The following is a 26286-nucleotide window of genomic DNA, read 5'->3' as shown; positions in this document are numbered from 1 at the left end:
GATTTCAAACTGTGACTTCTTTTATCTTTCTGCGATGATTTAGCCTTTCATTGATGCACAGAACCACAAGAGAGCACTGTTTAACAGAAGTTCTGAGTTTGTGTATTGTGTCCTGCTGAAAAGCTTTATCATTCTAAGATGACAAAGGTTTTTTTATGTATTTTAATAAAAGGAACGTTGGGGGTGGGGGGAGATTCACAATTTTTTTTTCCCTCATCATGTTTGTCTTTTAATTGAATTAAAATTTTTGAAAATACTTTATTAATGTCAGCATGCTTTAAATGATTAATATCCTATTATATCTAACAGTAATATATGGCTGCTGCACTAGGATCTGTCACTCAACAAAATCGCTTAGATTTATTATTTTGTACTGACATTTCTTATTCATGTAAAGTGACTTGACAGAATTTGAATAACTCACAAAGAAAGGACATAAGTCCAGATTAAGTTATATTTTTGTGTGCATTTTCTATTTTGTACTACTTTGTACAGCTCTCTTAAAACTTAGAAGTCTTTGGCACATGTCTTGTAATATTACTTCTGTTTCATTCTGATTTGATTGCGCAGTCATTTATCAGATAATATAGAGCTAGAGATTTAAATGAGGAAAAATATTTGCTCTGCGCTTTGAATTTTATTAATTCATGTAAAATATTTTGTCTTTTTAGTATCTACTTTCCAGTAAAAATCATCTAATGAATGAATTTGGACTGCATAGTACATATTGCTCAACTTGATCAGGGAACTCTTAGGAGGGATCCTATGAGAGACTTCCTTGGAGGATGAAGCTGCTCCTTGGAAGAATGCTGAGATATTTTCAGAGACAGCCTTCCTGCAGCACAAGAGTGGTCCGTTCCCCTAAGTGGGAGAAGCAGTAGGCATAAAAATAAACATTCTCATTTAAACGTGCTACTGAGAGAGCTCGTGCAAAAATAAGCATGTGAGAGATGGAAAGGGAACAGAGCAATTCCCCAAAAGAAATAGAGAGATACATCTTGGACATGCAGAGATGCAGCTAAGAATGCAAAGGCAAGCCTGAAGTTCGAAGTGGCAGGAGATGTCAACAGTAGCAAGAAAAGCTTCTGTTAAGTTAGTGGCAAGCAGAAGTCCAGGGATGAAGTCATCTACCTTTATTTTAGCAAGGTGTTTGTCACATTCTACCACATTTTTTGTTGGTAAAATAAGATATGGACTAGACAGATGAACCACAAGATAGGACAGAAACTGGATGGACAGCTCAAATGGTGGTGGTTAATGGCTCAAAGTCAGACTGGTTGTCAGGTGGAGTTCCTGAGGAGTTGGTAATGTGGCCAATACTGTTGAATATCTTTATAAACAACCTAGATGATGGAATTTAATGCACCCTCATCAAACTTGAAGTTGATACCAAATTGGGTGGAGAGGCAGGTACACTGGAAGAGCCACTATTTGGAAGACAGTGACAGGCTGGAACTGCATGAGGTTTAAAAAAAAAGGCATGTGAAATTCTTTATCTGGAATGGAGTAATCCCAAGCACACCAGTACAGGCTGGGGTCTGGCTATGTGATCTACCTTGAATCCAGTGTATTCAATAGTTTTTAGGCTACACCTGTACTACTGTGTCCAGACTTGGTTCCTGCAGTTCAAGGTAGAGATTAAAAACAGGCAAGAGCCCAGTGGAAGGTTACCATGATTGTTAAGGTTGAAGAATGTAAATTTTCTGTCTAAAAGAAGGATCAGATGGGATCTAATAGCTTTCTTCTGATACCTAGAGGGTGTTACAGGGAAAGTAGTGGAATATTCTTCACAAGGATGCATGGTGACGGGATGAGGACCAATGGGCACTAATTGCTTCACAGGAAATTCTATTCAGATACAAGAAAAAAAAACATCACTGTGAGAACAACTGGACATTGGAATATGTCGCTCAAGACAAGTGTTAGACACTCCCTCACAGGAAATATTCAAGATGTGCTGTGACAGGCTCATGCAATAACCTTGTGTTCAGCAGAAGGTTGGACCAAATGATCTCCAAAGGTCCCTTCTGACTTAGACTCTTGTATTCCCATGATTGAATCAGACTCTTGATTTTTCAAAACTGTATGCACATATTTAGAAGAACAGAAAAAAAAATAGCAGGGCTCCATCACTACCAGAAACCAACACATACTTGTTTTTGCTGTGGGATCAAGCACTGCTTGAGTAATGCTGGCAAGAGGAAGATTTGGGAGCTTGTTTCTCAGAGCTTCCACTGAAGTCTCTAAAATAAACAAACAGGTATCTCTAGCTATTGAGACTTCTGGTTTCACTTAACTGTAAAATAAGGGACAGTTCCCTTAAAAACATAAGGTGTTAGGCAAGGAACAACGTAAAAATAACGTTCTTTAAATAAAAATGTCATTTACAGGATTTGCAACTTCATAAATTAAACTGGGCACTATTTAAATACATAGTAAGAATCAGTCTGTATTCCAAGTATTCACATCCTAAATATGGAATTTGAAATTAAACTTATAAGCGTTGTAAAACAAAGTCAGTTTTGATGGTTTCACAGCATTTTTTCATCTATATCATGTGCATTAATGTTTCCTCAGCCTAAAGTGACCAACTTATACTCATTTAATCCAAGTCAGTTCTCTGTACTGAGGCAAGTACAATGGTCACATTCAACCACAATTACTTCATTGTAAACAGTATAAGAATTCGGTCTCTCATATTCCCCACTGCTGAAAATGTGCATCGGACTAGTAGGATTTAAAGTCTTTTGTGGGTTGCTCACTAGGCTGATCAGTGTTTTTGCTGGGCTGTTTAGTATATCTGGGAGTTTCACTGTTATTGCAGTGTCCCATTAAGTTAATTGACAAAATTTAGGATAGACTTTTTTTTTCTTAAGGGTTACTTTTTATCTGATTTTGCCTTACAAAAAGCATTTCCTTGCAAATCATTTTCTTTAAGAATGCCTAAGTTCTGAAGCCTGCCCTTCAGTTTGTTTGGCAGACTGGATACGTACTTTATTTCTTCTATGGACCAGGATGACCTTCTGCATGTGCCTTATTATGGACAAATCTCTTTTGTAACATCCACAAGGAAGACAAAGTGAAATGTCAGTTTTGCCTGGATAAACTGTTTGCTTGGTTTTGATAGAAACATGCCAAAGTAATAGCATCAGACAACAGTGAAATGAGCCAACTTTAAGGGAACAGAGTTCTCACTGTTGTCTGTCTTCAAATTTGCAATGTATTGTCGTCCAGTTTCTTAACGGTATGAAAAAGAATTTTAATGTCTACCTCCTACAGCATCTCCACTTCATTTCCCTTAAAAAGGAAACTGCTTTCTTTTTATATGAGCAGTTACATTATGGTACGAGGATTGGAATTTTTTCTGCCTCAATTTCAGAGTGATTATAGAATTACTTTTTGGAGATATGTTCCTATTTTTAGGGGAGAAATTAGTACAATGGATGGAAGAGTAGCTTTTACAAGTTATGTAGCATGACTTCCTCATTCTATATGAGACTCAGAAGATAACTAATAAGCTTAAATGATTAATGTTTGTCCAACAAGTTCCTATGTTAAATCAGATTGGAAAATGAGCATGTTGGTCTCTAATATTGAAATCCTTCACTTATTTGTCAGTTCTAATTTTGGGCAAGATGGCTCTTGCCAGAAGTATGTTTGAAACTAGCAAGTGTAAATACACTTGCAAGTAGAGAGGACTCTCAAGGGTTTTTGCAAAGTGCTGTTGTGTAATGCAGTATGTATCTTCACAGTTTTCATAAAAGTGTATGCAATTTTCTAGTAATAACACTTCTTGAAAAGAAAACTTATTTTAAAAGAAAAGCAGTTGATTATGTCCAAAATGCTATTGCTAATTTTCTTCCTAATGCTTTATTTATAAAAGCTAGACTGTGATATCTTCATTTTATCCCATGAACATTTGTCTACTTACACTGTTTTCAGTTATTGTAAAGGAGCATAAGTAAACTGTGCTTGGGTAGGAACAATTAAGTGAAGATTTTTAGTCAAAGCATTTACAGTTTTAAATGATGGATGGAACTTCTCAACTGTAGAAACACAGCTTGCTTTTATTTATACAACCTTAACTCCTAAAGAAATATCAATCTCCAGTCTGCTCCTTAGAAAAGAAAGGGAAGGAGAAGAGGGGAGAATGGGGGAAACATGGGAAGCAACTAAACCATAAAGTATTTCTGAAAAGATTTATTAACCAGTGTCACAGAACAACTTAGTCAAGATTTCTGGGAGGGTGCTTAAGAAATGACACCAGCAGATCAATTGCCTGAAACTTGATGGTAAACCCTCTAAAGAAGTTGCGCAGTGAGCACTATGCAGCGAGCACTATGAACATCAGGAAGGTCTTGAGTAGAGCTAGACTTACCTGGAAGAACACAACACTCAGGACTACCTGTTTGTTCTTCCTGAAGTTTTCATGGAGATGATAGGATTCAGAATTGGTGGTGAACATTGCATGCATCCTCTTTTCAGTATACCAAATGCATAACCTTGTCCCCTTAGGGTATTTACTTCTGTACCAGCAAGTGTGTCAAATAGTAGTATCAGGTGTTTGGACGGAATAACACCAGCTGACTTTGTCCAGATATATTATGTGTGTCCTTTCTTTCCAATAGGCCAGAGGTACATTACTTCTTCTGTAGTACTTTGGCTAAGTTTAAGTATTTTAGGATGCTTAAGTCATGTAGTAGAAATTGAGTGCATTAATTGTTGTAAGAGCAAATACAGGGTTTTTTTTCCTGTTACTCTTTGGACATACCTTGTACAAAGGGAAGAAAGAAGTACTAGCAATATGGCTAGTAATGTGCTTTGATGTCCCAGTCACCTGTGTATCTTTTGTTAAGCCTACTTACGTATGGAGCAAAAGAGGTGGGTACTGGTGCTATGAAAACCTGTATATAGTGACCCTTGGCAGTGAGGTTTGCATTCCAGCACGCCGAAATGCTCCACTACCACTACATTCTTTACCAAATACTTTTTTTTTTTTAATCTTTTATTCGAGCTGCAAAATTGTTGTGGCTTAATTACCTTTCATTTGCTTTTTGATATAAGAATGGCCAGGCACCATGTATGCCACTGCTTACAGAGGCTGGAACTTGGGAAGCACTGGTCTGTACAAGTGTCTGCTTGAGGTGGTATGGGATTTGGTGCCAGATTTGTCTGTACACATTTGAGGCTAAAAAGCTTCATATCTGCCCTTTTTTGTTCCAGGAGGTGGAACTCCTGCATGTGTTGTGGAAGTTTTAACAGCGTTCACTGGTGTTTCTGCACAAGGATGGTTAATTACTTGAGTGATTCTAACATGAACTTTAAGTGTAACTGATGAAACACTGGTTGTCATTGGCAGTTGGTATGACACATGAATACCCAGATGTATATTCCAAAACTTCCTCAGATAATGTCTTAATAATATTATTTTATTTTTTTTCCATCTGTTTAAAGTACTATTTTCATATTACAGCCTTTGTTAGGATTTGAAAGCTCTTAATATTCATATGTTGAATAATTCCTGAGAAAATCTGTTCAACACTTGAACCTTAACTGGAACATTTAGTACTTTCTCAAAATCTCTCTTTGCAAATCGTTTGTTTCTTTGGATGCAAAGGGCAGTAGAGAGGCTTATAAAAATCTTCTAGTAGCATTTGTGCTCTTATGCTGAGAACATTATTTCCCCCCTACACACACACTCTTTCTGTGCAGGAGGGAACTCTGGTGACATCTGTTTAGCTGAGCGAGTGCGTGCAGAACTCTGCCAGCCAAGTCAGCTGAGGGAGCCTGTGTGAAGCAGATGAGGGTGCAGTCGTTTGAACAGAGAAACAGTGTCTTTGTGCAGAACAGAGGGGCTGCAGCCTGGAGAGCAGCGACTTAGAGCTGCCCAACAGCAAGGAGGAAAATGATTTAACAAAAGAAAAAGCCTTATCTGGGAAAATAATACTGCATTTGACATTGCCCTCCTGCATAAATTCAGATGCTGAATACTATTCATTCTTTTATTTGTTTTATTTATTTATTTATTTAAGAACTATTTGGGAACTGTGAATAAGAAACTATAAAAGTACAAAGTGATTTTTATTGTGTGATATTTTAATCTAGAGACTAACTTGTTTAAAAACTATTCAAGCATGCAAATATTTTTAATTAGTATTTGCTTGCTATGTCAATATCCTCTGCTGTTCTTAAAAGAGCATTTCAGCTTGTGCTTTGTTTTTTCTCCTTCAAACCCTGAGTGCTTTTCTGTAAAAGGTTTGAGTTGCTTGCTTTGACATTAAAGTGATTGGTAGAAGAATTGTGTGAATGTTTTGGACAGTGTTGCTCCTTCAGTGCAGTAAAGTATCTAAAGGATCTGTCCTGCCTGACATCGAGGTGGGACAAAACATGACTGAGCATGGCCAGGATAGCTCAGAGGATGGTTTTCACCATCCCGGTTCATTCATTCACGTATTCTATTGAGATCTAACAGGAGCTGCCAAACACTGCTTCACAGACATCTTGTGCCAGTATCTTTTATTTTGTGAATAATTTTCCTCACAGTTTTGACTGTGTGCAACCAAATACTCTAGCTTTTGGTCTCTAATATCCCCGTTACTATATGATGTTTATTTGTTCAGTGGTACCTTCTGTTGTCACTGATGTTTTTGAATAGATCATTGAGGAGACAAGTTTGTTAGGTATATTTGTCATGTCTGTTCCTCCATATTCTGCTTTGTGAAGTGGGCTGGTTAATTGAAGCACAGAGAAGTTCTATGAAGATGACCCCTGTTGCTGTGTGGATCCTTCTAGCCAGAAATTAATGTCACTGCTGGATTTTATTATATTGTCAAGTAGACAAGTGATAGGAATCAGAATTACTGCAGAAGTAGGCAGCTGTGTCTAGTGCCAAAATACACTTCTTTATTGCTGGGATAGTGAATGTTATTCTAATAGATGTGGAAATACCAGATTTCTTCAGCATAAGACAAACTGCAGTTAAATATGGTGGTCAGCTTTAACCACTGTCTTTCTGAGACACAGGATTTTATTTTTAAAACAATGTAAAATGCAATTACACTGATGTGTCATAAAACTATGAAGTCTTCAGCAGGTAGTCTTGGTCCATTTTTTAATGATTTTTATTATTTGTGAATTAAGAAAATTTTTTGTCTTTTGCTGCAAAAATGAGGACATTATTACCCTTTAACATCAGCAGGTATTATAATTATTGTTTTACAACTTACTACAATTTAACTTCAGTAAGTATTATGATTATAAGACAGTTGTACTTTCCAAGATAAGTTTTGAAAGCTATCATTCAAAAAATTTCTATAAGAGGTCAAGTATTTCAAGAAGGGAAAAAAAATCCTAATAATTATGTACACTGCCCAATTTGGATTGCTGTTGAATGAATGGGAAAGGAAATGTTGTGTGATGTCATTGTGGTGAGGTGTAGTCCACAGTGATTTTTACGTACTTTCAGAAGGGAATTATTTGGGGTTTTTAGAATAGCCTTTGGGCATAGAAGAATTCAAATTTTCTTTTATACTATATGTAACAACTGATTTACTGCTGTATCTTGTACCTTTGTGAATATATTCAGTTATTCTAGAAAATCTTTTTTTTTTTTGAAAACTACTCCTTGGAGGAATTAAGATAAGAAACATAATACAATTAATAACAGGTATATATCCTCTTTTTCCTAAATGCATGTTATAAATACTTCTGGAGAATAATTACTAGAGCTATTTTGCTGGTTTTCTTTGATTGCTAATAATCTTCTTTCTCCCCTGTGTCCCTTCGTAGGCCCCTCTGGGATTAGTGCGAAAAGGTTCTCTGCCGCTCAGTGACACCGCTTCCGTGAACTCCTCTCTACGGAGAATGAAGCGCAAAGCACCGTCGCCACCCTCTAGAGCACCAGAAGATCAAAGTGAAAGCAGTAATGAGACTGGTAATCTTTTTATGCTGTTTAATTGGGAGGCAACAGAAAGTATGGCAATTTGGTTAAACATTAAAGAAATACCACCTTATAAGACCTTCAAGTGAAAAAATGAGTGAAAAACATCTTCAGATAGTAAGGAGTGGTAATACTACTTTATGAGATTGTCTCATGTAGTGTATGTGAGCCAGCACAGGCAGGACGCAGGAACAACCACAAAACCACAGATGAAATGCAAAGAGTAGATTTATTTTTATTACCTCTCTAACTGGGAGATCCCCAAAGCAGCACCCAGGCAGAGGCACACAAGCAGGGACACAGGCACCGCGGAGCTCGGTCCGTGCTAGAGGATCACCAAACCTGCTGTATCCATCTGTGTACCAGGGATTCATGCAGGCATAGTTTACCACTGTGCTTTGATCTTTCCCACAGCAGGTCAGGAATCTCAAGCATGTTCAATAGGGTGCCTCGAAGTCTATCACAGGCCTGTGTTATCTGAACACAAATGCTCTACTTGTCAAACACACAGGACTAGACAACAATTAGTATGATATATGTGTGTTTCTACACCCCAGCTGCAAGTCACTTGAGTGTGTTTACAATCCTCCTTGCCAATCTTCTGTTATTTTGTCAAACGTGTGAGAAAGTAGGCAGGTTTTAGGGCACACAGACCAGACAAAAGCAGAAAATACCAAATTAATTATAGTTAGGTTAACTACAGCGATTGTGTTGGTGTTAGTCACATGGACAGCTTGGGCTGAGGAGAAAATATTAGCTTTTCTGAATCAGAGAAGTTTTAATAGGAAATGGAATAAGAAGAATAATTTTGGAGAAAGTTTGGTATTGTTCTTCTGTAATTCTTCTGTTTGAGCAAAAATGCCTAAGAGTTGAGATTAAAATATCTGGGCAATGCGACAGCAAGCACTGGTTGCTTATAAGAAGGTTTATTTCCTGAAGAACTCGCCTGTCTGTAAGATCACAATTTAACATTTTATTTAGAACTTTTGTTGTTGCAGAAATTGAGAGTAAAAAAGCTTGTTACTTGACTTTTTGCAGTAACAGAGTCAACAGAATCAGCCCCTACTAAAGTGGAAGAAAGACCCACTGAAATGCAGTCTGAAACAGGTTGGTTCTTTTTCCAAATGCGTTGTTAATATCTACTCCATAGGGAGCTATGATAATTCATAGTAATAAATTACTATACTATAGATGTGTCATAAGTGTAGAACTAATTTTAACACTTTAGATCAGTTAACATTTTCTTTGAAATACAAATGTGGCTTTGTAAAATAAAGATGTTTTACTGTCTACAAAAGCACATACAGTATATTTTGTTTTGGTATCTGTGCTTTATGTTTAATAAATTAAACATTATCCCTGTTTTCCTCCTCCCCCACAAGTTGTAGACATGAACAAGCCAAAACTTCTGTGATTTTTGTATACTGCATAACAAGGCTTTCAAAAGTTAAAGTCCAGTCTTGTTTTCAGAACCCCACCTTGTGCAGCCCTTGACCTGCGTTATCTAGGGGTAGGAGCAAATCTGTGCCTGCCTTTTGGTTTCATCTGAAAAGCCTTTGAAAGCATAAGTTGTAAATATAAACTGTAGACATAAATAGTTGTTTATACATTAAATAATTTGTTGGATATTATGGAAAAAATGTGATGTATAAAATTATAGCTGGTTAAAATACAGTTCTTTAGCTGTTGAACATCGTACTTTCTTAATTTTTGCAGTTCGTTCTGGTAAGTACTCTTGTTTATAATCATCAGACTGTAGGGTTGAGAGGCAAGATACAGCATCTAGGAGTCTTCTAAAATTTGTAAAAGCTTTTAGAATAATCAGTGCCAGTGCAGTCTGGAAAAATCACTCTTCAGTATATTTTACTAAAAACAACATATATAAACATTAAGCATGTGGAGTCCACTGGCAGTGTATGAGACTGAACACTCAGTTTCTGTGCTACTTGATGGGAACTCTTTAAGTAGTTTTCCAGCTGTTTTATTCAGGGTGCCAGTCAAATTGGTTGGAGTGGTAAAATACAAATGTACCACAATGAGAGCTGAAGAAGTCACCTGCTATCCTAGGTTTCTGGCAAAGAGGGGAAAAAAAAAAAAAAAATCAGTAATCAGTAAATTTGGGCTTAGTTTGTGTTTAGGGCAATTTATGTAAATTGTCAGAAAAGATCTTTAATAAAAATAATATGTAACTTAATAAATGGAATTTGTGAACCTATACTATGCTGTCTGAGGTTGAAGGCGTAATGAAGATGTAACCTTTGCTTTTCCTAGGTTTTTTTGGCAGTTGAAGTAGGGTAGACACTTCTGAGTGGCTCTTAATGATGTTAATTAGTACTTAATTTTCTGTGTTGAAAACTGCATTTATCTAAATGTGATGGGTCTAAGATGATGAGAAAAGTTATCATACTATGATTTAAAATAATTTTTTTGTTTTCTTGAGCTTGTTTCTATCTTAAGATTGTAGAACCATGTTAGAATTTGTGCATTTTCCATCACTGTAAGGTCCAAGTGCTGCCCTGAATAAACAGCCCTGAACTTCATAGGAATGGCTTGTTTGCTTTTCGGTAGATTTAGGAAGCTCTGATTGAATCATTTGAGTTTATTAATTAAAAAATTTAATTTAAGCTTCAAGGGAAAGAAATAGAAAAGTGTAATCATCTTCACTGGGCTTAGAACAGCCTGGGATTTACCTCTGCAGTTAGTGACAGTCTTCATTCTCTAGTTCTGCTGCTGATGTCTTCATGCAGTGTCCTTTGCTGAAGACTTAATGCAAAATGTTTTTGTTTGTTTGTTTGTTTGTTTTTTTAATGTAGAAACAAGTCGAATAGCACAGCTTCATTGCCTTTTTTTTTTTCCTTTTTTCTCCTGGGATACTGCTGCTCTCTGGTGGCATCTCTGAAACTGTCCTGAGGCCTATGCTAAAAGCACCCTTTATATAAAGCCCATCATGCTGTGAGAACTAATATTCACCTGCACCAAAATCAATTGCAGCACACTTGTCCTATTCATAGTCTGAAAATCATGCACATTTGGGTATTGTTAAATAGATAAAATAGTTCGATATCTCTTTAATTGCTAAATTGGACATAATCTTAACTTTACATAAACTTGGTAGTTCCTTCCATTTGGATTAATACTGCTTTGATTACCAGGCTTCTGGAAGCATTGTGAGTTTTTGCTCAGCTGTGACTGGCATTCCCAAAGTAGTTCTGTTACACATTGCTAGTTTAGCAAATAAGCAAAAAAAAAAAGTTAAGTTGCAAATATAGCATTACCTTCTGCCCTATAATGAACCATTACAAATGTTCAATTTGCTGTCTAAGTAGTACATAGCTAATAGATACGTACGTATACATTAACTATGCTGTATAATTTGGAATAGGCAATATTTCTGTTGTGAAATGACAGTTTTCCCATGGTGTAAAAAACAGCCTGTACAAACCTTGACAAAAGTAGTTTGAAGGCATACATCTACTAAAATATATATTGACAGAGAATTAATTTGAACATTTGGGATTATAAGCAACATTTTTTTTTCTTGATTACGATTTTTTTTTTTTACTCTTCCCAAAGTTTAATTAATGCTCAGTCTTCTCTAGGGAAGAGGGTGAAATGGTGTTTTAACTAATTTAAAAATTACAGATTTTAAAATAATTTCCCATCAAACAAATCTGTTGATATGATCTTCTTGTTTATGATATCTCTTAAGAACCTTGTTAAGGACTATATAGTCAAGAGCAAAACCACTGGCAGATTTGCATGATGTAGTCTGACTTTGGTGCTTACAAGCATAACGGCTCACAGAGCAGTGTCAGCCTATTTTCTGTTGTGCAAAGAGTATTCTTACCAACTCAAAGGAGACTTGCAGTTGGTATGTCAGTCATCTTAGCAGGTATGTATTCACAATGTCATCCTGGAGGTTTTATCAACGTTCTTTTAGGGATAATGTTCATAGAGAATAAATTGTACACAGACAAAAATGCAATTTATATTATATATGGACTTACATACAGAGTGTATAAGCAATAAGGCAACAGTATGTAGCCAATATTGCCATAAGTACTTCCTCATGATATGTTGCATATAAAAACTGAACAGAGGGTTTGGAAACAAGTCATAAAATCTGAGCTATTCCTCTGGGGGGTTAACTGCATGATGTAAGTGAAAGATGGCTGTTAAATGTAGTTCCTGTATCAAATGTGTTCAGACTTTATTCTGCCGCAGCAGTGGTGGCCCACATCTGGATTGAGATCCAGTAACAGATGAAAAACCACTAGTTGAAATGAGCTCCAAGCAAGACTGATGATATGCTGACAAATGGAGTAGAGCACTTCTAAAAAAGTGAGGGTTGTTTTTGTTTGGTATTGTATGTTTGTAGGTCAGGGTAGTGCACTCCAAAGCTTGGAAGTGTTCCTAGCTCAGCAGAGAACAGACTTTCACATAGCAGGAATGTCTCCTACCAACTCGAACTAAGTTTCCATCCCATCAGTATAGATACAACTCAGCCTTTGGTATACTTCTCACCAGAGGAAAAGCAGTAGAGATGACAGCAGTGCCTGGGCACAAAGCCATAGCAGCTCCAGAATGCTTCCACTTGTCTTGTCAGAAGTCCTGGCTGTGCTTTGTTGTATAATTCGGGTTTCCACCAAGTATTTAGACTGAAGGTCTTAGCCTTTGTTCCTATGGCTGGTGATTGCTCTGGCCCATAGAGTAATAGGTCTTATTGGTGGAGGAGACAGTGTTATTGAGAGCTGGTTATGAGCTGTGGGATAGTCTCAGAGGGTTTGATGTTTGCCCACATTTTGTTACGCTTTGTGCCTTGTGAGATATATATATATATATATATATATTTTTTTTTACACGTAAAATTATACTGCTATCACTAAAATAATCTCCCAAACTATGAGGCTGCTGGCATGACTTTTCCCTAGATGGAGATAAAAGGGTTTGGGGAGAGGGAAAAGAAGAGAAGGTCCTTACTAATTAAATTCTTGAGGAATCCCTTTAATACCATTGTGGCATATTTATACGTACCTGTGCTTAAAACACGTGGAAGGAGTTCATCTGCACCATTTTGCAGTCTTGCCCCTCTTTCTCTGGGGATCTGAATCACCCCTGAATTCAGCTTTATGACACATGTTGATCACATTTCTTAACGTGTAACTGCAAAGCATTATTACAAGAATTAAATAGTAAAATGTTTGGATTTTGTAGTTGCTCTGTAACTGTGAATTAATAACTTTGGTATTACTGAACTCTTAACTAACGACCCTGTTAGAAAAATTAGTTTCTGTTCTGCACTTAGGCTTTCTCCAGTATATACAGTCCTCTATTATGTTTCTATAATGGTGTACTTCTAGAGAAGTACTTGAAGCCTTGTAGGATACCATACTGTACAAAAAAAGTCAATCTAAGATTTTTTTGTACTCTGGGATCTGCTACTTTCCAGTATTGCTTGCTTTAAGCCGGTACTTTGTGTTCTTTCTTAGCCTTGGTTTACACTTGGAAATTTACTGATACAGTTTGGAAAAGTCTGAAACCTAACTGCCTAAGTGCAAGGCCTGTACCTAGTGGGTACTGGTGCATGCAGAGCTGACAGAAATACCCTAGGCAGGTTGAGAAGTGTACACTGCTTGTATGGCTCAGTTGTCGCCAGTAGCTTTCCATGGTACCAGATTGCACTCTATAGATGGAATTAACTGTCTTCTCTGTGTTATAGACTGCAAGTTGCAGAGCCCAAGAGGTAAATTCTACAGTCTACTTACTAATATTTGAAAAATGTGAATCATCATCTTGTTATAGGAAGATTGATGGCAGGCAATAAATCTAGAGATGGTTAAGCCCTCTGGAAATCAAAATAGGTGGATTTATTAGTTTAACTTCAGGTACACTGACTTATGTGTGTCCTAATCCAGTAACTTAAACCTTTTGGCTTAACTATGCTCTAACTGAAAAATTCATTACGGATTAAGACTTTTCTGTGTACTTTATTTCTGTGCATTTCTACAGTAACACAGGGCACTGCACAAGACACTTCTAACTATGTTTTAATATACTTAGGATAATTATGGGAAATTTTTGATAGTGGTGATCAAACTTGTTCAAATAATGGGCAAAATTGAGATTTGGTTTGCTCTTTAGTTGTCTAACATACTTACTCTGATATAAAGGAACCATGTATTTTAAACCTCATTGGAAAGCTAATGGAACTATCAAGAAATCTGGGTAAAATAAACTGTCTCCCTCCATGACATTTGGGACTATGATATTGTTAAATATATTTTTGATCTATCCTAATCCAGTATTTAAGTTAAACAAGGTAAATGTTAAACAGTAGTTACAGATGCAGAAACAGATGGACAGTAGCATGGTGATGAGCATATTCTCATATGTTAAAAAGAGACAATTGGAAAGAACCAGAAAATACTGTGAAGTTAAAACTCTGAATGGGTCTTGATTTTTGGTTGATTGGTTGTTTTTTTTTTTACCTGAATTATGAAAAGAAGTTTTAATTTTCCTTCTTGAAACTACTTAGCCTGACTTCACCAGTCCCTTTGTATCTATACCCAGCATTGAGAGCTGTGGGTTGTTTTGTTTGTTTGTTTTATCCTGTGAGTGTAGGTGTAAGGAGCTTAGAATACAGCCTGGAAGAAATTGATGAAAGGGAAGAGATGAGTATGCAAGTGAGAGAGGACAGTGAAAGCACAAATGCCTCTCTCGGGATAGGAGAGGTTACTGCAGCCTTCAGCTCTGCTGAGGTACCACTGGAAACTGAAAAAAATGATCCTGCTTCATCAGCTTCAGCTCCTGGCAGTGTTTCTGCAGACAACTCACAAAGCTTCAAGGAAGAAAAACAAGAAAATATGAGCACAGATGGCAAGTAAGTACGTTTTGTGACAAAGAAAGGAGCGTTGGGGAGGGAATGGGGGAGGCAAATAAAACGTAGAGTGCTGTTTCATTGTGGAGCACAGAATAGAGAATTGAGAGAGGAATGAGCTTAATATGCTTAGCTTCCATTGTAGTACTCTTCTGTGCCCAGTAATTCATGAGGCTTTTCAATAAAAATGACAGTGTTCTACAGGCTATTCTGTTTAAGCCTCCCTTTCCTTACTACTCAAACAGCTGGACCCCAGAAAAGCTGAACCCGTTGCTAAAATACCCAGCATATCTACTAAGCAGTGTTCTGTGAAAAAAATTGTATTGATTAGCTAAATGAAAATTTACAAATTCATTCTTACAGCTGGGGTAAAAACAGGTAGACCAGCCATTTCTGTTCTTCTGGGCACAGTTACCTATTGCTTGCATATTTATTTTGGTTTTAATTTTTCTTTTGTCTTTTGCTTGTATGTTAGCCAGTTGTCTTGTCCTATCTCGATCCATCTGCTCTCAGGAAAACAAGTTAATTCTGTCTTTTAAAATTAAAAAACATATTAGTTTCCTTAACCGTTCCTTTTCCCTTCTGGTGGTGCTGTACCTTTGCCCTTCAGCATGTTTGTTAAACTACCTGACTCAGCAGGTTTCCAACATGAGTTAGTGCCTGCTCGAAATAAATGTTGATTGTCCAGAGAAGTCGCATTGTGTTAATGTAATTCACTATTTCTCTGTTCCCTGGGGCAACTTAACTGGCTACTGTTCCCAATTTAAATTGAAAGAACTATTTCAATTATTGTACTGAAGCCAAAATAAACCCTACAAGCCAAGAGCTTTCAAGGTAGTATGGAGAGCTTTGACTTGTATTTCAAGGGTCTTTTTGTCAGTTCAAGGCCAAATGGGGCTTTGCAAAAATCTTTGGTGCTCTGTCCTGACAAATACTGTGCCCAGTTGTTTGGGTGTGTCTGCTTTATGGGGACCTACAAGGAGGAGGATCAACCAAATGTTACTTTTAAATTGTCTTGAACTTGCAGATTATCAGACCTGTGTTACTGGGCCCATTTGGCCAATTGTTCAGGGATGTTTCTTTTTTCCCCACTAGCTTGTAATGGCCTTTCATGGCCTACAGTCCTGGTGAGTATCATGTAGCAAGCACTGTGCTCTAAGATTAGATTTTGGCAATCCTTTCTTTCCTGAAATATCACAGGGACTCCAGAATGAGGACTAGAGTTTCTCTGACATTATATTTCTGGAAACCTTTCCATCATTCACACCTTTTATATAAGATCTAGTTACTTTGAAGAAGTGCTTTTTAATCAAATCAGGGATATGTGTAATATTCCAGTCAAAACCACTGATTTCTATAATGATAATTTGTGGTGTATTGTTGATTTGGGATATTATTTATTTATTTATTTACTAAAAAGTTCAGCCTGTTATGAATACCTGTAGTTTGGTCCCTCAGCTGTGTTCAAGAGAATGGAAATAAAAAAAAAAAAAAAAGAGTACAGAATACAGGACTGAGCTTTAACTTTCTTCCAAGAATAATTTTGAAAGCGTATGCTCCTGATTAGTGGTTTATTGGACACTTATAGTATATTTTGGACTGTACAAGCAACATGAGGATGGATTGTTATTGAGGAATTTATCATTTTAAATTAATCAAAGCAGATGTTTCAGTTCAAGGCACTGGTGGTTGACAACCAGTACATTTGATGTGGCAAATGAATTGGATTCTTCATAATGCCAGTATTTGTAACTACAGAAAATAAAATATCTTAAACAGAGATGTAAGTTTGAAGTTCTAATAATTTTTTTAAAGAGAAATTTTAATTTGGCCTTTTTCATTTACCTTTTTAAGTCAAGGACTCAGTATTCCTCCCCCCTCAAAGATGAGGGCTTTATTCAGCATTTATGCAGTTCTCTTGTCCCTTATGATCTGAGGATAGAAATTGTTTGCATTTGTAAAATGTTTGGTATGCACGTAACATGCTTGATGCATGTTTCTTTGTTGTTTTCAATGTATTTCTTGAAGGGAACAGAAAATTTTTCATTACTGTTTTGAAAAGTCTGTACTGTACAGTTCATATGTTCGCATGTAGTCAGTGTCTCGTGCAGTTTCCTGTATATTGTGTCAGGGACAAAAGCAAGGACAGGTTTTACATGTCGGGGGTGTCAGAACACTTCACAATAAGAACAGTGTTACATGAATGATAAACCATTGTGGCTTCACTAAAACTGTGTTGTTAGTGGAAAGGGGCTTGTTCAAACTCCACAAGTAAACAAAAGGAGGGGGAGAAGAGTGAGGAAAAAACGATCATCAGCTTACACTGGAGAGAATGAAGCTGCCTGTCATTTTAGCAAAATATCATAGCAGCATTTCCTCTTGTTTAGAAAAAAAAAATAATCTATTCTGTTGGGTACTCCAGTGTTTGGCAGAGTGATGCTATTTTGTCCATCTGTGTTTGGAGAATATTGCCAGTTCTCTTGCATCGTTTCTTGTGTTTACTGAAATGAATGATAGCAGCATATTTAATGTACTGTTGTGCTTTACAGAGGACTACAGACTAAGATAAGCAGTGAGCAAGCTGCATTTGAAAAAGACAGGAAGCTTAGAATTTTGGCTGAAAATAAACCCGATGGTGAGTAGTTCCCACTCATTTTTAATACTTCAAAGCACGGTTGAAGAGAACTTTTCTATTCCTTTAAAAAAAATGACAATACAGTCAACTCTTGAATTGCTATCTTCAGATTATTTTCTTTGTACTTTCTCTAGCTCTTGTGTATCCTTTTTGAGATGACAAGTGCAGTTTTGATTTTTTGATATTTTATTTTAAATTTTTTTTTATTAAAGCAATAGTCAAAGCTGCATTGTGCTGTTGTAGGGCAGTATGGGGTGGAGAAGTGCTGAGGAGAGGGAAAGTTGGACACAGAGGTTATCGTGCCATGTGGTGTGACATGGGCACCGCAGCGTGGAAGGAGAGGCCATCAGTTGTTCTTTGCGTATGAAATTAACATGAGTTTTCTGCATGAACATGCAAATATTTTTGTTCTCTTTCTATTTAAAGTGATACACTGATTTGAAAAGAAATTATGACATCCTGTGCATCCAAGGGATCATAAATTTTTCTGTGGATTTAGTGACCTGACTGATTTATTTTATCCTTTTGTGATGCTAATTTTCATATTTATACGTTAAGCCTTCCACTGGCTTTTATATTCAGTACACCTCTGTTTATAAATTATAACAACATGGTGCATCTGTCTTGTTTATATGTGATACAAGCTTTAACTGCCTTTTTTTTTTTTTCCAAAATACCAGCCCAGATGATTATTCCTAAAGAATTTAATTTTTTCTAATATTTTATTTAAAATAATTTAACCCAAATATTCCTGTGTTTCGGGGAGGACTATGTACTTAGTCCAGGAGTAGAAAATTGAATTATCAGACCTGCTAAACAGTTGGAAAAATAGAGTTTGGATAATTGCTTTTCTCCATATGTATTCCAGTTGTTCCCTTGTAGAAACACATAAGGTGTAGTTGACAAATAGCATTTGTAATGTTAAAACTAAAGAATAGAAGCCACAAAAGTGTGGAATTAAATAAAAATTGGATCTAACCTGATATTGAATAGTCCTTGAGCTCTTGAGTCACTGATGCTTATATAATCAACCGACATTCTTTAGCACTTTTAAAATTATTCTAGAATAGACTTTTCTATTAAGTTGATGCATGGCACCAGTAGCCTGTTAATTAAGGAAGAATACTAGAATAGTATTATTTGGCAATATTAGTCAAAAATAAGTATATCTTTAAATAGCTTTTAAAGTAACCGTTAAGGAAAATTTTAGTATCAGTGAGGAGCCAGTCCTTGTAATTAAATACATTGGATACAGGGCTTTGTGATGTAAGGGGGAAGTTTAAATCTTTTTGGCATTTGTATTAATTTTGGAATCTTCCTTTAACTTAAAGGTCATGGTGATGCAAAACTCCTTCCAACAATGGAAGAAGGGAAAGAACTTCAGACAGCTGAAATTAAAACAGTAGATTCCAGAGAAGATAACAAGCTTGAAGTTGACAAACTATCAAACTGCCAGACATGTAAAAATGACATCTCTGTAAGTCATAAGAGTTATCCTCAGCTTATTCCAGAAAAACAAGATCAGAAAACAAATCAAACCAGTTTGGTCACAGTAAAAACTCAGGATGTTGCAATCCAGACAGGTCCATCAGGTAGCAATTTGGGAAGGACTACACAGAAAGAAATTATTGTTCCTCAGAGTTGTGAATCATCCACATTCAGAAGACTTGTCCCTCAACACAACACGGATACAAACAACCCTCTTCTTCAAGTGATGCATGGAATACAAGAGGATGAAGATACTTCAGCACAACAAAATCTTGAGAGACAAGAAGTTACCCATCAAAAAGTCACTCCCATAAAAGATCAGAGTCATATTTGTATAAATGGCAGTAGTTTTGCTTCATCAGAAACAACTGCAAAAACTCCAGACGGCTCTCCTGTAAAAGGTCACCCTCTTTATAGACAGGACACCAAACCTAAGCCCAAACCCAAGCCTGCTAATGAAATTACAAGGGATTACATACCAAAAATTGGAATGACTACTTACAAAATAGTGCCTCCAAAGTCCTTAGAAATAATGAAGAGCTGGGATTCAGAAATTCCATCAGATCGTAAGGATCAAGAGGTATCTACTTTGGAAAATTCTCTGAAGCATGAAGACCCTAAAGAATTTGTATTGCAAGCTGAAATTCCTCATCTTCCAAAAAGTGTGGGTCATTTACAGGTTGGTTCACAAAATGAAACTGCAGCAGCAGATGATCTGCATGGAGTGAACAGTATTTCTGAATATGTTGTGACATCTGGAGCTGAGATTACTACTGAGAGCAATCAGATGGAAACAGTGTCTTCCAAACAGCATGTCCCTCTGATGCTAAGCTTGGATAATACAAATGCTTCTTCTGAGACTCAGGACAAGTCAAATGCATTAAGTCCTACAACAAAGCCTAGTTCTTTTTATCTGCAGATGCAACGAAGAGCTTCAGGTCATTATGTTACATCTGCAATTGCCAGAAGTACAGTTTGTGCTCCTAATTCCATTCAAAATGAAGCTAAGAATACAGAGGTGGGCAAAAAAACCTCATCACCTGATCCAACTTCTTTGTCTTTGCATAAAACAAGTACTTCCTCTTCTCCAGGAGTTGATGAAGAAAAAGTTGATGATGGGAAAAAAATTGAATCCTCCACTTCTGTTAAAAGCAGTAAGCCTTCAAGTTTTCCTTCCTGTCCACCAGCACCACTGAACCTAAGAACTCTAAGAACTTTTGCAGTTCCAAAGCCATACTCTAGTTCGAGACCATCTCCTTTTGCTCTTGCTGTCTCATCTGCAGTCAAAAGGTCACAATCATTCAATAAGACACGTACAGTCACTAACCAGGCACCGAGAGAGGAATTTCCTGTTGAATTCTCCTCTGCTGCCTTGGCAGCTGGATTCTCCTCAGCTACCTCCATGCCTCAAGTGAAAAACCCTTCCTTACAGACCGTAACAGGGGCGTCACAAAATAGTCTAATGGATAAGGTAAACTTTTTTTCTAATATTGGTTGACTGTTGATCAACTGTCATCTAGTGTGACTGGTCCAGAGGCTAGTCTCTGAACTGCTCCCTGATCAGAAAGTGCTGTATTCATACAGTGTAAACACCTCGGTAGTGTCTAGCAGTGTCATGGCATCATAACGAAATACAGGAATACAGGGAATGTTAAAGAGAAAACAACCTCGTTCAGATTATGGGAAATAATGATTTCTTGCCATAATTAGCATCCCCTACTTTGAAGAACAGTAAATTAAATAGAATCATTATACTGTGTTTACCTATTTTTATGATCAGAATGCTTATGATTTGTTCTTTATGGTTCTGTGTGTTGATTTCTTAAATTTAATTCTGAGTAGCATGATCAGTTTGGCTTCACGTGATCATGGCACAAACGCACTTGAATGGGGATATAAAATTTTGCTGGCATAATTATCTGAGGGAGAAACTATGTGCTATAGTGGAAAAGTGGCTGATCTCTGAAATCTTGAATGAAGCAAACACTAGAATGGTGGCAGTTTGATATGCAACCTTGTGCCAGGTTGGCTTAGTTGTCCATTTATGACTAATTCAGATTAAAGGTTTTTGGTTTGTTTTTCCTCCCACTTCATCCCTTTATAGAAAGGCAGCAATGTGAACAGTGAGCAGAAGAGTCAGGTGCAGCCAGGTGTTTCCACTGACCACACACCCCCTGTCACTAAGAGACAATCTGTGATGACATTCCAGCGCTCTGACCCAGAACAGATCCACCAGAGCTTGCTGGCTGCAATCCGCTCTGGAGAAGCTGCTGCCAAATTGAAAAGGGTGAGTTTTCATCATTGCATCCATAACATTGAACTCGTGGTACTTCCTTCAAAATTACCGTATTTATGCCTGACACTGAAAGCAGTTAACTTTGGCACAAAGTGCTGCCAGGAGGTCTCTTAAAGGTGAGAAGAGAGGTGTGGAAGGGGGTTCTGTTTTGCAGAATAAACTGGTGAATGCACACACAAAGCTTCCTATGTCTATATTTTCAAACAGTACAAATCCTACTGGAAATCTTCCTGAAATGGATTAGAAATCTTGAAGTTATCAGTCTAAGCATCTCTTTTTATGAAAGCAGGAAAATACTCAATTACTTGTTTGTGTTTGTGCGGTTTGGAGTGGTATGGTTTTAGACATATGCTAAGCAGCTTCACCCTAGACCTGAAGTAGCTGCAGTCTTTTGCAGGCAGATAGCACACAGAAGTTCTGAAGATTGTATTTTTCTATTTATTGGACTCTATCAGGTCCTTAATTCTTCTTAAACATACTTCAGGACTTCTGCTGGTGTTTGGCATCACTACTAAGATATTTCTAAGTGTTTTGTCAACAGTCCTGGTAGGAATGTCTTCTCCCACCCCCTCAAGTTAAAATGCAGCTTAATTTTTCTTTTCTATCTCCTAAAATTCACCTATACTTCTATCTTTCAGTAAAATATAGCACACTTCTAAAATCTGTTCTGTTTTAATTTTGTAACCAGACAACTTAATGATTGTCTCACACAAAGCCTTCTTGATCCAGCATTAGTATGTTGCATTCTATATTGAGGAATAATTTCTCATTGCCAAGGGCTAAAAAAATTCAGGAGTTTTTGTTTCTCCTCCCTTTTCCACTTGCAACTTGAAAGAAAGAAATGTGTGTTGAGTGAATGTAAGGGAGTTTTTTTGTTTGTTTTATGGAAGTCCATGATTCCCTGGGGTAATAGTCTCTCAGTGGATGATCAGATATTAGAACAATCCATTTCATATGTAAGGTTTTGTTTCAGTGTAGCACTGAAATAGCCTCTCTGGGGCTTGTAGACCTCCTGTCACTTCTACTCTTAATAGGAAGATTCAGTGTCCTGGAAGGGTTACAAGCATGCTCAAGTAGTTTTTGACCTCTAGTAAAAGTAGTACATAATACACCATAGTATTACTTCTAACTACATGTCACTGACCACAGCCACTTTAAAGACAGGATAAGGTGAGGAAGATGCTGTATTGTTCAGTCACTGAGGTCAAATCTGCCTGTTCTACCAGAAATATCATTTGGATTTTGTTTGCAAATACTTTTTTTATTTCAGTGCATAATTACATTCTGAATAACACAACTTTATTTTGCATAGTGTGTGAACTTCGTTTTATGATTCTATGGGAAGTGTGCATAGGCATGGATGTTGGCACAGTAGCTTAAAACTGTTTTAAAAAATAAAGTTCATAATGTGCTTTTCAAAATTCAAGTACTCTATTTCTACTAGAAAGAAAACAAAGAAAAACTTCATTATATGGTTATTAATTCTTTCCTAATAAAAATGTTCTTAGGGTAGATTTGACCCATATAGTCTTTTATCAGTCTAGGTACAAGAATGGCATGGGGAAGAAGAGAGAGATGATGATGGAAGTCTTCTTCCCCTCCCTTTCTCTTCTGTGGGTGGGAGTTGTTCTTTCTCAGTATAGTATAGTATCTGTTGAGGCTGGGGTGAGGAGAGAGCTATACTTTTTAAGGAGAAATTTTAATAGTGAAGATGCTGTAAGCATGAAGAAAAGCATTCTGCAACACAGAAGCCTGAAACAGGCTTCAAAAAGAATCTGAAACACACACACACCCACCAAAATGCAATGAAGGAACCCACTGAAATTTTGCCAAACATAAAATTGTACATGCTGTTCTTTTCACTCTTACCCAGAGCACATATGCTGTAGGATAGGTATGTCTGACAGCAGAAAGAGGGGTTTTGGCCTATGGCAAATTTAATAAAAACATGGTCTCTTTGCTGTTCAGTAGGGTCCTCAGTAAGTGCTAACCTAAAATGGGTCAAATGAGGTTTCTTTTTCACCATTCCTCTTCACAATGTTTTCATCGTGTTTAGTAAACTGTGCGCCGTGGTATGTGGTTCGCATGGCCGTGGAGCATCCACAGCTCCCATTAGCCCCAGTGGGAATTGTTTGTTTATGCAGCTCCCCTGGAAATCAGGTCTTTGTTATCGATCCTAAAAGTTATAGTTTGTTCCTGATAAAAGAAATATTATCATTGTATAAAGGAGTGTTAGAAGATTTTGTAAGAAACCAGTTCTGTTCAATAGGGAGTTTTAGTGATGTTTTTCAAAGTATTTCTTTACAACAAGGTCTGGAGGAGGACTAAAAATTGTGTGCTTCACATAGTTATAAATGGAAATTTTAGGTATAATAAAGTAAGGTTTTAAGTAATTTCTTATATTTCCACTTCTGTAGCATTGTGCATTAATCAGAAATCACATAGGAGGTCTTCCATTGCAATGAGAAAAATGCTAACTGAAGTAACGATATTTCTGTTTCCTTGAAGTAATATTGTGTAACATACTACAGAGAGAAGAATCTGAAAAATTAAGTTAATATTTCTTTTAATATTTTTTTTTATTATCTTTTCTCTCTTCCACACCCCCACCCCCCCCCCACCCCCCCTCCAGGTTGGTCCTCCATCAAACACCATATCTGTCAATGGAAGAGCCAGGCTTACTCATTTGTATTCTCCAGAAGCAAAAGCTAATCATTAGATATTATACCAAATATTTTGCACTTTACTACTGCTTCATAGGCCAACTTAGTACTAACTGCGAATTTTTGAAAGTGTAAATGCAAGTATATGTTAATATATTTTTGTCAATTGTGATAAGAATTTCAAGCTGGGTCCTTTTGATGCCTTGGAAAGATTATTAGAATATGTAAATTATGGTAATAATTTGCCTTTTTCGCTTTATAAAGCTGACTATGCTGCTAAAAAGGTTTAAGAGAAGGTGCAGATGAGTTTTGCTTATGTTAGAATGAGAATCAGAAATTCTTGATTTTAGCCTTCAAGACTGAACAATATGTAGCACTATGCTGAAATTACAGATTTAAAGCAATCTAAGAATTTTAGATCATTAATTTTCAGTTGTGTATTACTTTAACAGATTGTATGAATTTAAATCTACCACATGCTGCCTCCATATTACTTTGTTAAATTAAATTTGTAATTAATAGAAAATCTTAATTATATATAATACTTTGGTTTTGTTTAAAAAAAATAGATGGTTTTGTTCCTTCAGTTGAGCGTAGGGATAAGTATTTTAAGTATTTAGAATTTTTTTTTTTTTTGTTAATCTCCTTTAATTTTTTCCTGGTAGTACACACACAAAAAATCAGGACATAAATTATTGGAAATTTTTGTACTACTTAAAAACTTCTAACAGTAGCACTACAAGATATTTCCCATCTCCTCTTTGAGTTCCTGTACATAGTATTTACCTAGCACTCAGATAAGCAATAGTTTTTGTGAACTAGATATATTTTAAAGTAGTCATCAGCATACAGCCACTTACTGATAACATGAAAATTCAAGTTTTGATACTTAATAGAAGAATTTTTTTTCACTGGAAGTATGACTAAAGAATGAACTGCTTTGGATTTATTCATGTAAAATATTTTAATCTTAAAACAGCGCAATAACACACTTGCTAAGCATTCTTGTGTCTGAAAGCATCTATTTATAGATTAAACATTAAATACCAAAATGGGAATATATATTAAAAGAAAATGCTTCATGTTATATTTCATCTATTTTGCATTTCTTGTCAAGGTTATACATTTTGGGAAGAGGGGTGGAAATATGATCACACTTATCATGAAATTAGCTAGATTTTGGATGCATGCAGCAAGTGCTGGGGTGTTTGCCATATTAAAATATTTTCTTGCTGGACTTGGTTTAAATAAAAGTAATTGTATTTAGTTTCTATTCTTTAACAATATATTTATTTTGTACTTTAGAGACATTCTATAACTCAGTTTCAGAAACTGATCTATATGTGCATTTCAAAGGGCTGTTAATGGTTTGCTGCCAGGTTTTTGTGCAATAATCAGAGAGGTCTCATTACTTTTCTAGTACAGAGTCAATTATTGATTACAAATAACAGTGTTAACTTAATGCTGAAACCCTTTCAGAGAATGTTTTAGTAAATAAAAATTCATGAAGAGAGCTGATGAACATTTGTTCACGGCTGTTCTCTCCTGTTTTCTCTCCTGTATCTTAGTCCGCTGTCAATGTGTATTACCACTTTCTTCTGGTTCTTGCCTCCAATCAAGGGCTAATTCCAAGGGTGGGGGGAACCCACATGGCAGTTCAGAAGATCTGTTTCAGGGTCTGATTGCAAAAGAACGCTTCATCCTTCATTTGAAAATGGTGAGACAGAAGAGGTAGGGGTTTTTCTAGTTTCTAACTGGGGCTTACATTCTACATTTCACTGTGCCTTGAGGGACAGACTTGAAAATTGTAACTCACTCCCAGGATTCTAGTGTCTGTGTTCACTGTGATATTTGAAGTCTGTGTTTCAGGCATCGCTATACACCATGGTGGTCTGTCTGTACCTGCCGCAGAGAGCTTGCACTGCAAAAGGAATCCCCTTGTTTGTACTTTGGGTGGGAGGGGATTACATGGGGGTTTTTTCAAACCTTGGTATTCTCTGCCAAGATGACTAAAGTTATTTCATAAAATTAATTTAATCTACACCTATGGTAATACAAGTCTATATGACATTTCACTATTTCCACCAAATCAGTGAAGTCCAATTATTCTGGTATTGGAGACAGTTAAAATAACTGTGCTTTGTTGTTGTTTTCTTTGATTTTGACTACAAAACTATAACTACTGTATGTTCCTTAGTTCCATATGTTAAAAGTACATTGCCCTTTTATGTGAACCCCTGAAGGCAAATATCATCTTATGTAACACAGACTTAAACTAAAAACACCTTGCTTGAATTTTAGGGTTTCTTGTCCGTGTCACTTAACTTGCTTGATAATTAACTGAAATGTCTGCACACACTACAGTACCATGAAACTCTTCAGTGAGAT

At 36.5% G+C, this 26286-nt stretch overlaps 1 protein-coding gene across 6 annotated transcripts in view; it reads left to right on the top strand.

Annotated features, from left to right (window-relative positions):
- Nucleotides 1–25458, top strand: part of COBLL1 (cordon-bleu WH2 repeat protein like 1) — an 87637-nt gene extending 62179 nt beyond the window's left edge. For all 6 annotated transcript variants that reach the window (XM_042784095.1, XM_033007866.2, XM_033007867.2 and 3 more), the window contains 7 exons: nt 7789–7933; nt 8978–9046; nt 14561–14819; nt 17366–17451; nt 18783–20410; nt 21044–21226; nt 23868–25458. In XM_042784095.1, the coding sequence (XP_042640029.1) occupies nt 7789–7933; nt 8978–9046; nt 14561–14819; nt 17366–17451; nt 18783–20410; nt 21044–21226; nt 23868–23954 (2457 nt within the window). In that variant the 3' untranslated portion in view covers nt 23955–25458. The remainder of the gene's footprint in view (nt 1–7788; nt 7934–8977; nt 9047–14560; nt 14820–17365; nt 17452–18782; nt 20411–21043; nt 21227–23867) is intronic.
- The last annotated feature ends 828 nt before the right edge of the window (nt 25459–26286 follow it).

Source organism: Tyto alba, unplaced genomic scaffold (assembly GCF_018691265.1).
Source record: "Tyto alba isolate M040663 unplaced genomic scaffold, T.alba_DEE_v4.0 Super-Scaffold_7, whole genome shotgun sequence".
In the NCBI taxonomy this organism is placed as follows: Eukaryota; Metazoa; Chordata; class Aves; order Strigiformes; family Tytonidae; genus Tyto; species Tyto alba.
The sequence above is the reverse complement of the archived record's forward strand: the minus strand, read 5'-3'. Positions and strand labels throughout refer to the sequence as shown.